Below are 17,972 nucleotides of genomic sequence, written 5' to 3' on the forward strand. Positions count from 1 at the left end.
ACATAGGGGGGGCTGTTCTCCATAGTAAAACTGTTGCGATTCCATTTAGTGGAACCGGATTTAGAGTGGTGCCAGTAGTTCCCCTGCATATGTATATATATGGACGCAGGTGGCGCTGTGGTCTAAACCACTGAGCCTCTTGGGCTTGCCGATTGGAAGGTTAGCAGTTTGAATCACCACAATGGAGTGAGCTCCCGTTGCTCTGTCCCAGCTCCTGCCAGCCTAGCAGTTCAAAAGCACACCAGTGCAAGAAGATAAACAGGTACCGCTGCGGTGGGGACGTAAACGGCATTTCTGTGCGCTCTGGCTTCCACCACAGTGTTCCATTTCACCAGAAGTGGTTTAGTCCTGCTGGCCACATGACCTGGAAAGCTGTCTTTGGACAAACGCCAGCTCCCTCTGCCTGAAATTGACATGAGCACCGCAACCCCAGAGTCGCCTTTGACTGGACTTAACCATCCAGGGTTCCTTTACCTTTACCTTTACAGTGGTACCTCGGGTTACATATGCTTCAGGTTACAGACTCCACTAACCCAGAAATAGTACCTCGGGTTAAGAACTTTGCTTCAGGATGAGAACAGAAATCGTGCTCCGGCGGCACGGCAGCAGCAGGAGGCCCCATTAGCTAAAGTGGTGCTTCAGGTTAAGAACAGTTTCAGGTTAACAACAGACCTCCAGAACGAATTAAGTACTTAACCTGAGGTACCACTGTATATATAAGTTGGTTGCTGATGGTTTAGTCACTGAATCACTTAGTAATTCTTTGAAGGAGACAAGATGCCAAACCACAATTCCCATGATTCACCAAGAAAGGATGGGGAACCTGAGGCCCCCCAGGAGTTGCTGGCCTGCATCTCCCATCATCCGACACCATTGGCTCCATTAAAAGGTAAAGGTAAAGGGACCCCTGGCCATTAGGTCCAGTCGTGGCCGACTGTGGGGTTGCGGCGCTCATCTCGCTTTATTGGCCAAGGGAGCCAGCATACAGCTTCTGGGTCATGTGGCCAGCATGACTAAGGCGCTTCTGGCAAACCAGAGCAGCGCACGGAAACACCGTTTACCTTCCGGTACCTATTTATCTACTTGCACTTTAACGTGCTTTTGAACTGCTAGGTTGGCAGGAGCAGGGACCGAACAACGGGAGCTCACCCCATCGCAGGGATTTGAACCGCCAACCTTCTGATCGGCAAGTCTTAGGCTCTGTGGTTTAACCCACAGCGCCACCCATGTCCCTCATATTGGCTCCATTAGCTGGGGCTGAATGGGGGTTGTGGATCTGGCTGCCTCTGAGAAGCCACAGGTTCTGTTGTTACATTTAAGGGCAGCTATGAAAGTCAGGCTGACATAAGGGCAACAGATTGGGGATGGGTTCTCTGGGGCGGTGCAGAGCTGTTTCCCACCAGTCCCAGCCAGCATGGCCGGTGATCAGGGACGATGGGAGTTGCAATATATGCTTTAATGCACATCTCGTCTCATCCCAACACAAACATTTTGTAGGCTTTCAAGATGGGAGGAGCACAAGCATCAATGCTGCCTCGGGAAGAAGATCTGTATGGTAAAGAGAAGTTCTTTCTTATACTTATGTACGGCTATTGATCTGGATCCTCTGTGTCAGCTGCAGGGAACCTTTGGCCCTCCAGATGTTGTTGGATGACAACACCTGTTAGTCCCAGCAAGCATGGCCAGGGATTATGGGAGTTGTAGTTCCCCAGCATCTGGCAGGCCAAAGATCTCCTACACCTGCTGTGTATATTAAAAGTACTTCTCTTAGTACTTAGCAGTGCTGCGTATCTTGTTGTTGTTGTTTAGTCGTGACCGACTCTTCATGACCCCATGGACCAGAGCACGCCAGGCACTCCTGTCTTCCACTGCCTCCCGCAGTTTGGTCAAACTCATGCTGGTAGCTTCGAGAACACTGTCCAACCATCTCGTCCTCTGTCGTCCCCTTCTCCTTGTGCCCTCCATCTTTCCCAGCATCAGGGTCTTTTCCAGGGAGTCTTCTCTCCTCATGAGGTGGCCAAAGTATTGGAGCCTCAGCTTCAGGATCTGTCCTTCCAGTGAGCACTCAGGGCTGAGTTCCTTCAGAATGGAGAGGTTTGATCTTCTTTCAGTCCAGGGGACTCTCAAGAGTCTCCTCCAGCACCATAATTCAAAAGCGCCAATTCTTTGGCGATCAGCCTTCTTGATGGTCCAGCTCTCACTTCCATACATCACTACTGGGCTGCGTATCTTAGGAAATCATTTTATGAGCACGTCACTCAAGCACCCGGTGGCGTAGCTAGCTGTTCAGGTGCCCAAGCCACCACGTCACTCCCAGGAGAGATGCGTGGCTCGGGCGCACTGCAGGCCCGGCGGGAAGTGCTGCTCCCTGCGGTGTGGCGCCCAGTGCCCCCCCCCAGCTACACCTCTGCACCCACCTCTTGAGATATCCCGGGAACAAGGCTTGAATGGTAAAAATTAAGTGCGCTCAGTGTTATTTTTCTAGACAAAGAGGTGCCAGAACTCACCACGAACGCTTCGCTTGTTCTTTTACAATGGCACCTACCCTGAGCAGTGGCGTAGCGTGGGTTGTCAGCACCCGGGGCAAGGCAAGTAATTTGCGCCCCCTAACCCGTGGATTTTAGCACTCGAGTGCGAGCACACCCCCCCCAGATGTTGCGGCCGGTGCGGCCGGCCCCCCCTGCACCCCCCCACGCTACGCCACTGGGGCTGGGGGCGAGCGAAGGAGCCAAGGACCCCCCCCAAAGGCTCAGCAGGAATTTATTAAATTTATTATTTGCGGAGCCCCCGCGGGCCGAGGCAGCCGAAGCCCCCTCCCCTTGGGCGCCTCCCCGCCCCCTCCTCTCCTTGGGCTGTAAGTGGAGCCCGCGCTCCTAGGCGCTCCAGATCCGGGCTTGGTGAGCGCCTCTCCTCCTCCCGGCCGGGTCCGGGGGCTTCCAGCCGCGCTCCGTCCTCGCCCCCCCCCCGCAGCTGAGACTTGCGCTGAGAGCCGGAGCCAGCGGCGCCCCCTTCCGCCAGGAGACCCTCGCCCGCCCGCCGGCTTCGTCTCGGAGGGTTTTGGGGAGGGCAGGGCGCGTCGAGGCCCCTCGGAGCTCTCCTCCCTTCCAGTCGGCAGAAGCAGCCGCCGCCTGTGGATGGGCCGAGGGGATGGCGGCGGCGGGGTGTGAGCAGTGAGTGGAGCGCAGCCGCAGCGGCGGCGGGGGGCGCGCACTAGGGCGCAAAGCTGGCGGTGGCGGCGGGAGCCCGGCGGAGGAAGGAACTTGTCCCTTCCCTCTGGACTCACGCCCCCCCCCAGATGTTGCGCCCGGTGCGGCTGGCACCCCTGGCACCCCCAACGCTACGCCACTGACCCTGAGAGGTGGCGGAACTCAGTTACAGTGAGTTCTGGCTGGGGGAATAGCTGCACTATATTTTTCCCCTCTAAGGCTGGAGCTACTGTTAGGCCAAGTGAGGTGGCTCAGATGCTCCAGGGGGGCAGGCGGCAGTGAAGTGTCAGAGAACAGATTGTTGCATCCTATGCAGTCTGCCCTTCACCCTCAAAGTAAGCCTGTTCTACTCAGGTGTGCTGGAGAAAATCTGTCCCATCACCTGTGTTTGGGTTTCTGTAAGTGGAACGGGGCTTCAGAATGTGGCATGTGGGTGGGTGGGTACATTTTCTCCCTCACCTCAAGCAGCCCTGTTTGTGTTACTGTTATGCTACTATTATAGTTCCTGAAATGAGCTTGCAGTTGACGTTCTGTTGAATGCATATTGCAGATGGATGCAGTGAAATTTGAAGCCGGGGGTCAAGGGGTGCCAGGCATTCCGACCAAAGCCAGATGTTTGGTGCGAAGAGGGCTTCTCTAAGGAGGTACCAGCTGTTCCAGTGGGAAGTGCAAACCATGCCATACAGCTTGTGTACTGTACTCAAAATGGTCTTGCAAGATCAGATCAAAATTCTACCTTTTAAATAGAGCAACGTTGGTCACAGCTGAAGTGCCTCTACTCCCTGCTGTTGTATTTCACTTGGGGAGAAACAGAAAAGGCTCCCTATCTCTATTCCCTGTTGGTTCCCTGTATTCCAACCCTTTAAATCACATTATAGGTCATCCTTTGCTCCCCCTCCCTTTCCCCACTGTTTCTAGAATGACTTTTCCATTTTTGTTCCTAGATTATCCATGGGATAAATCCAATGAGAAATCAATACAAATAGACTTGGCAAAGTTTAAGGAACTGGATGCCTATGCACAGAAGGTATGCTGTCTCTTATTGCGATATAGGCAGCGAGGAATTTGCTAGGGTGCTGAGGTTTTTATGTGCTTTTGGAATTTGAGAGTGTCCTCTCCTGATAGGAGGCAATTACTTCTGTTCAGATGGAAGGTCCGAACTGGGAACATCATGAGTCACAAGACCCTGCTCCTGTTTTTCAGAAAGCTAACACAGTGGAGCACCTATTCACATGGGCTGCACACACCATGCATTTAAAGAACACCAACTCCCCAAAAGAACTATGGGAGCTGTAGTTTTCCCCTCACAGAGCTACAAATCCTAGAACCCTTAACAAACTACAGGATTCTCTTTCTCTCTCTCTCTCTGTGTGTGAATTAAATGCATGTATATACATCCATAGGGACGTGGGTGGCGCTGTGGGTTAAACCACAGACCCTAAGGCTTGCTGATCAGAAGGTCTGCGGTTCGAATCCCCGCGACGGGGTGAGCTCCCATTGCTCGGTTCCAGCTCCTGCCAACCTAGCAGTTTGAAAGCACGTCAAAGTGCAAGTAGATAAATAGGTACCGCTCTGGCGGGAAGGTAAACGGCGTTTCTGTGCGCTGCTCTGGTTCGCCAGAAGCGGCTTAGTCATGCTGGCCACATGACCCGGAAGCTGTACACCAGCTCCCTCGGCCAATAAAGCAAGATGAGCGCCGCAACCCCAGAGTCTGCCACGACTGGACCTAATGGTCCAGTACCCCCTCCTCCATATTAACTGCTTCCATTTACCTTCTGTGAAACAGGTGGATTTCAGGAATAGTGTGAAAAGCCAGGTGAGAGTCTTGCTCAAAAAAGCCCACAGTGACCTGGAGAAAGTGCGAGCCATTTGGATTTGGATCTGCTATCATATAGGTAGGTGGGACTGCCAACTTCCTGCATACTTGAGTCCCCTTGCCTTTGACAACTTCCGGTATTAAAAGACCAGCCTTTGTCACTGCCCTGCGCCCATGAATCCAGCTCTGTAGCAGAGTTCTTTAGCAGACACCCAGTCCAGTGATTGCCGGCCAAGGAAGATGGACACATAGGGTCATATCAAACCAAGTTATATTCAGAGTAGACCGGCTGAAATCAATGGATGTAAGTAACTCATGGACATTAAATTCAGTGGGTCTATGGCTTATTTGCAGGTGACTTGGGCCTTTTCACCATTTCATAGCCAGTCACGTCAGTTCCATTTGCACAAAGGATTCTGGATTGTAACCTGTGTGGATCAGTGATTTGGTGTTTGGCTCTCGCAGAGCTTGTTTGGGATTTCTCTTCAGCCATGAAACTCAGAAGGGATCAGGAGGTGCTCACTGATAACAGAAATCACTGGGTTAAAGCTGGCTGAAAGTCCAGAGGTAGCATTATTATCAATTTATGATGGGGTGGAAGGTTCGCAGGCTATGAAGGACTTGCTCACAAATTTATTGACAGCTGAACGAATTATGATAGCTAGGAAGTGGAAGGGGCAAGCAGAATATAAAATGAGAAAATGGTATAAAGAGGTGTGGGATAAAGCTATTAATGATAAATTAACATGTGCCATTAAGGTAAGACGGGGAATATGCAGGAGAAATGATTTTGAGGAGATATGGAGGGTGTTTGTAGAATTTGTACTGTTAAAACGGAAAGGGGTCAAACCATCGCAAGAGGTGTTGAAATTTTGGGAGGTTGGATAGATACAATGGAATGGTCTTGGTGGTGGGATGCACATTTTTATTCTTATTTATTTATTCTTATTATTTTGTCAAAATAAAATAAAGGTCACAGCACGGGGTAGGGGGAGAGGAGGCTCTTGTCCAGGCCCCTGTCTCCAGACTCCTAACCCTTGCACCAGTGTGCATTTTTATCTGGCAACAAGACCCTGGATCTACACAAAGCACCTCTCTGGCAGATTTACGAGTTCTTCCAGACTTTCTCTTTTGAGGTGTGATTCAATCACATACAGGCAAATTCATGTTGTGCAATTAAAAGTTCATTTGGAGCTCTTGCAAGACAAGCCACCCCCCCCATCAGATTTTGGCAAAAAGGAAAGCGATTGAGAAACACGCCGGAAAGTGTTGCCACCCCACAAGCAAATCAGAATGGGTGCTCATTGTCTTTATTTCTACAGAATATGATGTGGAAGGCTGCTATAACTTGGACAAGCTGTGTTTTAAGCCAGCTGATATCCTTCACTCAGGAAAGGCTATTTGCGGTGGATATGCTCGACTCTTTCAAGCAATGTGCAGGTAACATCTACAGTGATACCTCGGGTTACATACGCTTCAGGTTACACACTCCGCTAACCCATAAATAGTGCTTCAGGTTAAGAACTTAGCTTCAGGATAAGAACAGAAATTGGGCTCTGGCAGCACGGCGGCAGCAGGAGGCCCCATTAGCTAAAGTGGTGCTTCAGGTTAAGAACAGTTTCAGGTTAAGAACGGACCTCCGGAACGAATTAAGTACTTAACCCGAGGTACCACTGTATTGGCTCCAGCCATTATGGCAAGTGGTTGTTACTTGGCTGTAGTTATAGGGGATCTGGAGAGCCACAGGTTCTCCACCCTTTGCCCTAGGCAGCTATCTCCATACTTAGGCGTGATCAACTCGCACATGACAGCAGTCGGAAATAAGTAAATCAATAGATTCTAAGCAGGAAATGGCGGGAGAGAACTGGAGAGTCCTCATTGCTCACGAGGAGAACCTCCCCAGAACCCAAAGAGGACTTTAGTGGGAGCAGAGGAAGCCCCAAAGAGAATGGAGGCACAGTGGGGCTTTGTTTAGGCTGCTCAGCTTCCCCACCTAGTAGCTGACACACATCACAGCATGGCAGCAGCTGCTGCTGCTTTTCCACAGGTCCTCCAGCCAGCTCCAGAGCTTCAACACTAGTTGAAAAGAGTGTTGTGTGGAGAGAGAGCAGGAAAAAATGAGTGTTTTTTAGAGTGTGCTCCCTACTTACACAGGGACGCGGGTGGCGCTGTGGTCTAAACCACTGAGCCTCTTGGGCTTGCCGATCAGAAGGTCGGCAGTTCGAATCCCCACGATGGGTTGAGCTCCTGTTGCTCATTCCCAGCTCCTGCCAACCTAGCAGTTCGAAAGCATGCCCAAAAGTGCAAGTAGATAAATAGGTACCGCTGCAGTGGGAAGGTAAACAGTGTTTCCGTACGCTGCTCCGGTTTTGGTGTTCTGTTGCGCCAGAATCGGTTTAGTCATGCTGGCCACATGACCCGGAAAAACTGTCTGTCGACAAATGCCGGCTCCCTTGGCCTGTAAAGTGAGATGAGTGCCGCAACCCCAGAGTCGTCTGCGACTGGACTTAACTTTTAGGGGTTCCTTTACCTTTACCTTTACCTTTACCTTTACCTTTACCTTACTTACACAATTTTTGCTTATGCGCATGGGGTTCCGGAACATGACCCACCACGTAACTGGGAGAATGCCCACACTGTGAATGATCCTGAAGCAAACTTGCATATATAGGGTTGCATTGAATTGAATAGATCCATTGGAATCAGTAGACTTAAAAACTACTTGAATTTAATGGGTCTCTTCCCTGTGTGACTTAGTTTCTCATCCACACTTACCTTTGCTCTGTGCTTTATAGGCACAGATCCTGGCTTTCCAGGTCCGTGTCCAAATGTTGTTGTTGTTGTTTCATCCCAGGAAACCTTGTGTTTTCCTGCCAAATTGGAGCAAATGACAATCTGTGGAGAACCTGATTGCTGTTTTCTCTGATCCAGCAAAATGAAGGACGGCTACTCCAGCCTATCAAAGCAGTGAAAGCAATTACTTGTCCTCTTGATAGCAACGGTGTTCCTGAATACCTTCCTTCCCCTCTCAGTATTGCAGGGATACAGTGCGAGTATTTGAGAGGCAGCTGCAGCGTAACGGGGAAGAGCAACCATGCCTGGAATGCTGTCCGCATTGGTGGAAGGTGGCATCTCCTAGACTGCACCTGGGGAAGTGGCACTGTGGATGCTGCTTTTAGCAAGTTCACTTTCAGGTACGTTGTTAGGCAGTAGAAAGACCAGGCAGAACGTGGGACACACTGAGGGTATAGCAGAAGAAGAGGAGTTTGGATTTGATATCCCGCTTTATCACTACCCTAAGGAGTCTCAAAGCAGCTAACATTCTCCTTTCCCTTCCTCCCCCACAACAAACACTCTGTGAGGTGAGTGAGGCTGAGAGACTTCAGAGAAGTGTGACTGGCCCAAGGTCACCCAGCAGCTGCATGTGGAGGAGCGGGGAAGCAAACCCGGTTCGCCAGATTACGAGTCCGCCGCTCTTAACCACTACACCACACTGGCTCTCACAGTTAACTTCATTTGTTTTTAGGTGGTTTTGTTTTGCTTCGACCACTTGTCAGAGTTTGCGATTTGATGGCCATGGGGCTGATTAATGTAAGCAAGTGCATTAAGAATGAGGCAGCTAGACTGGTGACTGGGAGCGGCTGCCAAGACCATATAACACCGGTCCTGAAAGACCTACATTGGTTCCCAGTACATTTCCAAGCACAATTCAAAGTGTTGGTGCTGACCTCTAAAGCCCTAAACGGCCTCGGCCCAGTATACCTGGAGTGTCTCCAACCCCATCCTTCAGCCTGAGGTCCAGCTCTGAGGGCCTTCTGGCAGTTCCCTCACTGTGAGAAGTAAGGTTACAGGGAACCAGGCAGAGGGCCTTCTCGGTAGTGGCGCCTATCCTGTGGAACACCCTCCCATCAGATGTCAAGGAAATACAACAACTATCTGACTTTTAGAAGACCTCTGAAGGCAGCCCTATTTAGGGAAGTTTTTAATGTTTGAAGTTTTATTCTGTTTTTAATGTTCTGTTGGAAGCTGTGCAGAGTGGCTGTGGAGGCCGGTCCAGATGGGCGGGGTATAAGTAATTTACTATTAACTATTATTATTATTATTATTATTATTAAGCCATGGGCATGGAGTGTCCTGATGGCAGGGATAGACACCATCTATCTATCCTCTTTGAACAGTTCTGGAGTGTTATGCTTATTCTGGGCTACATGTGTAAAATCTGGGGATTCTGGAGGCTGGATTGTTGCAACCCAGCAGCTTCCTCAACCAGGTGCCCACCAGCTGTTCTGGACCACCACTCAGTTTGCCTGTCTGGCCCTGGTGCTGATTTAGGCATTATTCTGAAATACTGCACTATTGCACCTTCTCCTTTTGCAGTTACGATGAGTTTTACTTCCTCACCCACCCCGCTCTGTTTATTGAGAAGCACTTCCCTGAAGACCCCAAGTGGCAGCTTCTGAAACAGACGGTGACACTGGAGGAATTTGAAGATCAGCAGGATCCTGACTTAAATACAGAAGGACTGACCGTTGCTGTCATAAGACTACCAACCACTGAAAATGGGTAAAGTCAATTAGAAGCATCTGTCTTGTTCCCTTTGATTATCACAGTTACATTCACAATCAGCCTCATGTATTTCAAAGGGGAAATGACACATAGCACAAGCTTTTACTGCAGTGAACTGGAGGCCCATTCAGAGGTCCTAGACTACAACTTATCCAGAATGCGGCAACTAGACTGGTGACTGGGAGCGGCTGCCAAGACCACATAACTCTGGTCTTGAAAGACCTATGTTGGCTCCCAGTATATTTCCAAGCACAATTCAAAGTGTTGGTGCTGACCTTTAAAGCCCTAAACGGCCCCGGTCCAGTATACCTGAAGGAGCATCTCCACCTCCATCGTTCTGCCCGGACACTGAGGTCCAGCGCCGAGGGCCTTCTGGTGGTTCCCTCACTGCGAGAAACAGTTACAGGGAACCAGGCAGAGGGCCTTCTAGGTAGTGGCGCCTGCCCTGTGGAATGTCCTGTCAAGGAAATAAACAACTATCTGACATTTAGAAGACATCTGAAGGCAGCCCTGTTTAGAGAAGTTTTTTAATGACTGATGTTTTAATGTATTTTTAATCTCCTGTTGATAGCCGCCCAGAGTGGCTGAGGAGAGCTGGCTGGATGTGCAGGGTATAAGTAATAAATTATTATTATTATTATTATTATTATTATTATTATTATTATTATTATTAATCTCCCATCATCCCTGACTATCATGGGACATAAGAATTCAGCAGCATCTGGAGGAAATCAGATTGGCAAAGGCTGGTTTAGCACACCACCCCAGACTCTCAATGGTGGTTAACGTTATGAAGTTATAGAGTTATTATAGAGTTGGAAGGGACCACAAGTTTCATTTAGCCCAACCCCCAGCAATGCAGGATTATTATTTTTGCCCCGTGTGAGGCTCAAACCCACGACCCTGAGATTAAGAGTTTAAACAAGCTAGCTGGATGAGCCATGGTTTAAAGATGGCTTACCAAACCACGCAACCATGGTTAACAGTAAGCATTGTTCATCAGATTTGGGTGAGGCAACGAGCTGTGGTTAAGCCTAACCAGGATGTAGATTCCAAACCCTTCACCGCTTGTGTAGAGGGAGGAGGTGGGGAATGTGTGAGCCCAAGGCTTGTGTTGGCTCATTCCCAGCATGCTAAACCATGGTTTCACTTGACATCTGAACTGGGTCTGTAAGTATTCCATGCTCAACCTTAGAAACCTTGGTTTGCCCCTATTGCTGATTTAGATAGTGTTGCTAAATACAGTGGTACCTCGGGTTAAGTACGGTACTTAATTCGTTCCGGAGGTTCATTCTTAACCTGAAACTGTTCTTAACCTGAAGCACCACTTCAGCTAATGGGGCCTCCTGCTGCTGCCGTGCCGCCGGAGCACGATTTCTGTTCTCATCCTGAGGCAAAGTTCTTAACCCGAGGTACTATTTCTGGGTTAGCGGAGTCTGTAACCTGAAGCGTCTGTAACCTGAGGTACCACTGTACTAAATACTATTGACCTTTCTTTTTCAGGTACTATGTGGTTTACTTCCTCAACCATCCTGTTCTGATTATTAGAACTTCCCAGAGGATCCCAAATGGCAACTTCTGAAGCAGACATCTGCACCTCCAGCAGCTTGAATGTAATCCAAATTGAATGTTATTTGATATCGTTCAAGGATAGTCACTTGTCTCTGGCATCACTGCTAAACTGACCACAGTTTTGATGCATAGGGTTTTTAGCTTGACACAAAGTTCTAAAAAGTGAAAATATATGTATAATACATATGACATGATACTTGTTTCTATGAGCTCTGAAGCATATGCTAAAATTGATTGCAGTATCTATTTACAAATTTACAGTATAACAAAGAAATTGGGGAGGTGTTCCAGGATTTCTTTATAAAGGCCATATCAAAAAATGAGTAAAGTGGGAAACCCTAGATTGATTTTGAAAAGCAGAGAATGAAAGGGTACAATTAATGTTTAGGCATAAACTTGTTCATATAAAAATGTGTTAAAATACCCCCCCCCCCCAAAATCATTCAATTTCCAGACTTTCAGAACTTAAATCCTTTACAGTACAGCAACACAAATCATTAGCATTTTATCCACCATATTCTTGAGACACCCTAATGTGGTCCTATCCATTTACTTAAAGTAGTAGCAGGTTTTTTTTATATAGCAAACAGTAAATAAAAAGAGTACAATCTATAAATTGGTGCAGACTTTTGGGGCTTGCCTTTGATTTCCCAGTGTGTTTATAAATGCAATAAAGTTTCACTGTTCTCCGGCAAATGTGTCCTTGTGTTTTGTTCCTCTTGCTCAATTCAGTTGTTTAATATGTGGCAATCTAATAAAATTACAGCCGTACCTTGGATCCTGAACACCTTGCAAGTCGAACGTTTTGGCTTCAAACCTGGAAGTGAGTGTTCCGGTTTGTGAACGTTCTATGGAACCTGAACGTCCACCTGCAGCCAATCGGAAGCCGCGCCTTGGTTCCCAAACGTTTTGGAAGTTGAACGGACTTCTGGAATGGATTCTGTTCGACTTCCGAGGTACGACTGTACCTACAGCATGATCACATCTTACATGCAGAGGCATATCTAGGGGTTATCTATATAGAGGTGAAGGGGTTTATGTCCTGGAAACTGCTGCTACTTAGGGGTCTGTTATGTACTGAGTTGAATAGGGTCCAGAATGCAGCAGTCTGATTGGTCCACAGGAGCCACCCAATCCAGCTCCAGGGGAAGTGAATTCACAACCTGATTGGCCTACAGGAGAATCCCGGAATTAGCCAATCACGTGGGGCCCATTGTGTAAATAATGTATATAAAGCAGACATTCTGGGGGAACTTCCATTCCTCCTCACCACTATGAGCTGAATAAAGAGCATGAAATCCACTCTCGACTCCGAGTATATTTCAGGGTCCAAAACCGATACATTTTTACTTAGCTTTAACATGTTGTTACAACTGTTATTTTATAGCACAGAGCAACAGGGACAGAAAGAAGCATGAGAGAAGCGATGACTGGCTTCACGGTTTTCCCCACATCACGGTTTTTCCCACAGCACGCACACACATTGTGATGTATCACCATGATTAATATTATGACACTGTTTCCACGATGTGGACTTCAAACTTATTTCCCCAGCCCCAAATGTATTGATACATTGCCCAGCCTTAAAGTACGGTATGTGCGTGTGCTCTATGCAAAAATCACCATGCGTGAAAAACCGTGAAGGCAGCTAGTGTCTCTACATAGCTCCATCCTGATTTCAGACATGGTGATATATTGGTACATTGCTGGTGATCTATCACGATTTTGAAAACCAGGTAACATCCAGCCCTCCTCTCAACCCTTGTTATTCTTTGAAAATAATTTGTCTAAGTTTGCTTAAGTAAGTGGCTTAAAAGTGTAAGTTGGATTAAGAAAAGAGGAGAAATGATTCCCTACAACAGGTAACTTATCAGTTTTCATGAAAGGTGTCAACTTTGGGAGAAAGCAGTATTATTCGTGATGGTTAAAAGGTAAAGGGACCCCTGACCGTTAGGTCCAGTTGTGGCCGACTCTGGGGTTGTGGTGCTCATCTCGCTTTATTGGCCGAGGGAGCCGGCGTACAGCTTCCGGGTCATGTGGCCAGCATGACTAAGCCACTTCTGGCGAACCAGAGCAGCGCATGGAAACGCCATTTACGTTCCCGCCGGAGCGGTACCTATTTATCTACTTGCACTTGATGTGCTTTTGAACTGCTAGGTTGGCAGGAGCAGGGACCGAGCAACGGGAGCTCACCCCGTCGCGGGGATTCGAACCACTGACCTGCTGATCGGCAAGCCCTAGGCTCTGTGGTTTAAACCACAGTGCCACCCGCATCCCATTTGTGATGGTTAAGAAATGTTTTAATGGCGAACTTAAGTGCAGAGACCTTACTATTACACTGTTATTTTCATAGGCACATTTCAGAAGTATTGTGTGCTGTTCCCTACAGTAAGGCAAAAGACCCATGTCATGATAGTGGAGTCCTCAGGTCCCATCCTCCATTGAAATGTAGACTGCTATCACCTGCTGATTTATGGAACAACAGGAATGTAGCTTCCAGGGTCTTTCCGTGATCAAGACATATCTCAGTACTCTGTTTCTCTCCTGAACATCCCCCACCTCAGTATAAGAGGGAGGGGGGAAACTATCTGGTAGCCTCAGTAGCCCAAGTAGTTTAAAGCACTGGACTTAGAATAAGAATCATACAACTCTATATATAATTTTTTAAACTGAATTTTCTCTTTTACAATTTAGAATGTTCATTTAAGCAACCTTAAAATGTCAAAAACCTCCCTTCTTTTCTTTCCATGGTTCATTTTGCATAACATAAATCCCTGCATATTTTATATAAACCAAACCATTCAGTATTCCATTATTACATCCATCAAAACTTATTTACACTGCTGAATTGATCTCAACATTTTCAAGTGTACACAATTTCCCCCCATAAACATTTTCCAATCTTCTTTAAACGTATGATCTTCTTGTTCTCTTATTCTCTGTGTTAGGTCCACAAGCTGTGCATATTCCATCAGTTTAAGTTGCCATTCTTCTTTAGCTGGGCCTCACTCATTTTCCATTTTGGGGCAAACGAAACACGGGCCACCGTAGTGGCATACATAAATAACCTTTTTTGACACCTGGGAATTTCCATCTGAATTACCCCCAACAAAAAGGACTCTGGGTTGTTGTTTTTTTGGAAAAGTACTTTTAAACATTTTTTTCAATTCATTATAAATCATCTCCCAATACTCTTTTACCCTTTTACAGGTCCACCGCATATGGAGAAACATTTCTTCAAGAATCATACAACTCTAGAGTTGGAAGGGACCACAAGGATCAACTAATCGAACCCCCTGCAATGCAGGAATCTTTTGCCCAACGTGGGGCTCGAACCCAGAACCCTCAGGTTAAGAGTCTCATGCTCTACTATCGTACCATTGTTTATGGTAGCACATTTTGTTTAAGATGGCTAAAGTGCAGCACTAAAGCTCCTGTAACTCCAGTGCAAAGGTGTATTTCTAAAAGATAAGTCAAATCAGAATTTCAGGAATGTTTGACTCACAGCACAAATATACACAGAAAATAATAAAGTTTAAAATTAGCTAAGGTTAGCGCACTATTAGAACAGTAAAAAAGTGAATAAGTTAGATTATAAGTGGAAATATTTTTGTCTAATAATGATATTGGAAAGCTGTTACATCCAGATACAAGGAGACTCAGAAGGGAGGAAGTCAATTAATATGTATATAAGGTTGGATTTTTTAAAAATTAAGTTTGTTTTTATTGTTTATTCATTTATTGTTTTCTTCTTTGATGTACCTTTTTGTCTTTGTTTTTGTTTGTTATTCTGTTATGTGATATTTGCTACAATTGTGGAAAATCTAATAAAAAAATTATTATTTTTTTAAAAAGGTTAGTGCACTATTTCTCGCAACCCTCAAGTGTTTGGTTTAACAATTCAGTTCTGAAAAGCAGGCAGCACCAGAAGCAGGAGAGAAAGGGTAAAACAACCTATAGGATAAAACTTGTGATATACCCCTTCTGCACCAGGAGAGCCCAAGTCCATTCTCCCACCACTGTGAAGGCAAGAAAACTGGGATCTTCCAAAACTAATCAGCAGAAAGGAAGCCATGACAGGCCCAGCTGCAAGATGTTACTAATTAGCAATTGGCAGGTGTCCTTGAGCCTCTGGTACAAACCTCAAGATAAGGAACTGTAAATCCCCAGGCAGCTGGCAGTTAATACATGAGACAAATTCTCAGAAGCTCTGATACTTCCCAGAAACCTCATCTACCTACGGACCTAAGTTGGCCTTCACCCGCCCCCTGCCAAAGACCCCACAAGGAAACGGTCCAAATTCAAACAGAACCATCCAAATTGATAAGTAACATATTGCAGGATTTTACAAAATCCTGGCAACCTTCAGAGGTGAATTTTTGTATCTCTAGATCAGGGACCCACCCCAGGGTTCCCCGTTCGGTCTGTGAGGCTGTTTTGGACAAGCCATAGCCATCCACCCTCCATTTGGGTGTAGGTAAAGGCTCCTGCCAACCTAGCAGTTCGAAAGCACGTCAAAGTGCAAGTAGATAAATAGGTACCGCTCCAGCGGGAAGGTAAATGGCATTTCCGTGCGCTGCTCTGGTTCGCCAGAAGCGGCTTAGTCATGCTGGCCACATGACCCGGAAGCTGTACGCCGGCTCCCTCGGCCAATAAAGCGAGATGAGCGCCGCAACCCCAGAGTCGGTCACAACCGGACCTAATGGTCAGGGGTCCCTTTACCTTTGAGGGTGGGACTTGGCGCTGTGGGTTAAACCACAGAGCCTAGGACTTGCCAAACAGAAGGCTGGTGGTTTGAATCCCCACGACGGGGTGAGCTCCAGGTCATGTGGCCAGCATGACTAAGCTGCTTCTGGCGAACCAGAGCAGCACACGGAAACACCGTTTACCTTCCCGCCGGAGCAGTACCTATTTATCTACTTGCACTTTGACGTGCTTTCGAACTGCTAGGTTGGCAGGAGCAGGGACCGAGCAACGGGAGCTCACCCCGTCGCGGGGATTCGAACCGCCGACCTTCTGATCGGCAAGTCCTAGGCTCTGTGGTTTAACCCACAGCGCCACTCGCGTCCCTTGGAGGCCTAGCAGAGAAATATAAATTCTGCCCTTTTCTAAACCATACCAAGGTTGAGTAACCTAAAAAAAAGTATGTAACTACTAATAGTTACACATAGTTAACGTAAGTTTCATTGTTCCAAGCTCATCTGATTTTGTTCCTAACAGAATATTCCCTTTGTCAGCTCACCAAATGAGAAAGGTGAACTATGAATACAGTTAAAGGTCATTAAACTATTCTCTGTTTACTTGGGGAGGGCTTTAGCTGAATTTTTTTTGGGGGGGGCAGGGAAGGATAGAGTAATTCCAAGTCATTTTCCACGTCACAGTCCTGATTGTTTTACTGGAGTGTAAAATGCCATTTTGAAAAGCTGTAGCCAGATAATGAAACTTTGAGATATTAGAGTTTAAAAAAATATATAGAACATGTTAACTATGTATGAAAAATGAGTCTGTCGGTTGACTTTTTCATGCAATTACCCTATAATCTATCTGGAAGAGGAGGAGAAAAACTTTGACATCTGAACCTCTGCACATTCCAATGCTGTTTTGCCAAAACATGTTTTGCTTTCATTTTTGTTTTGTCCTGCTGGGTGCTTTTCCCATCGCTCTTATCATCGTGCCAAAGTCTCCCTTATCTAAATATGTGCAGGAAGGGCGAAGCAGCTTCTGCGAAAGAGAAGCAGATGTCGCTTTCCGTCATTAATCTTGATCCATCAAGGATCCATCAAGGATGTTTATGAGACATACTGTGTCTGCTCGCCCAGGATAGCTATGTGGGCCTCGCAGGGGCCAGATTAAACGTATTATATATATATTTCACTGCTGATGGAGGGTGGCACTCTGCACATGCTCAGGCACTCACTTGTTTACTATGAATTGAACATGAGAGCTAAGTGGAAGCTCCACGCATGGTACCTCTAAACACCAGGCACAAAAGGTAATGTGTGGGATAGATGCCAGACCTCTGAGCCTCTGCTCACAAAAGTCGAGAGGCAGACCACTAGGGACCGTTGGATAGAAAACGCTGAGCTAGTCTGATGCAGCAAGGCAGTTCCCTTGTTTACACATTCCAGGGCTGAACCTTGCAGTCAAAACAGTTTGGAAATAAACCCCAAGGAGGAGGGTGTATGCAAACTCGCCATTTTTGGTGCACGTATGGGAAGCGTAAGGGAGACGTGTTCACCAGTTACAGTGGGACCTCGGGTTAAGTACTTAATTCGTTCCGGAGGTCCTTACTTAACCTGAAACTGTTCTTAACCTGAAGCACCACTTTAGCTAATGGGGCCTCCTGCTGCTGCCGTGCTGCTGGAGCCCAATTTCTGTTCTTATCCTAAAGCAAAGTTCTTAACCTGAAGCACTATTTCTGGGTTAGCGAAGTCTGTAACCTGAAGCGTATGTAACCCGAGGTACCACTGTACAGTTAAATTTTTCTCCTTTCCAGTCTTCCATTGCCCCACATCTGTCTCTTCGCCTCCATCCAGAATCGGACTGGATCAGAGAGCAAAAACCTGTCAGGGCTAACATTGTGTTTTCTATGGTGGCCTAACCAGATGCCTCTGGGAAATCGACAAGCACAGACATGAAGGCACTATTCTCTCTGTCCTTGTAACTCAGGGCAGTCCTAGCCTGTATACAGGGGCGGATTTACGTTTGATGAGGCCCTAAGCTACTGAAGGTAATGGGGCCCTTTATATGTCCAGCTGTCCTTTGTCAACAAACTGTTGCTGTTTTTTGTGTTGAATATATGCTATATGGTA

General features: G+C 47.0%; 1 protein-coding gene across 2 annotated transcripts; it reads left to right on the forward strand.

The window, feature by feature from the left end:
• Window positions 1–5,557: 5,557 nt before the first annotated feature.
• Window positions 5,558–11,839, forward strand: LOC128408590 (kyphoscoliosis peptidase-like). Of its 2 annotated transcripts, none has more exons than XM_053378540.1 (5): window positions 5,558–5,781; window positions 6,345–6,462; window positions 8,055–8,216; window positions 9,400–9,585; window positions 11,092–11,839. In XM_053378540.1, the coding sequence occupies exons 2-5, from the start codon at window positions 6,455–6,457 to the stop codon at window positions 11,168–11,170; spliced, it is 435 nt and encodes a 144-aa protein (XP_053234515.1). In that variant the 5' UTR covers window positions 5,558–5,781; window positions 6,345–6,454; the 3' UTR covers window positions 11,171–11,839. The 2 variants fall into 2 exon arrangements, with proteins under 2 accessions (XP_053234515.1, XP_053234517.1); XM_053378542.1 differs by having other exon boundaries at window positions 5,558–5,726.
• Window positions 11,840–17,972: the final 6,133 nt, after the last annotated feature.

The sequence above is a fragment of the Podarcis raffonei genome, chromosome 2 (assembly GCF_027172205.1).
Source record: "Podarcis raffonei isolate rPodRaf1 chromosome 2, rPodRaf1.pri, whole genome shotgun sequence".
NCBI classification, from domain to species: Eukaryota; Metazoa; Chordata; class Lepidosauria; order Squamata; family Lacertidae; genus Podarcis; species Podarcis raffonei.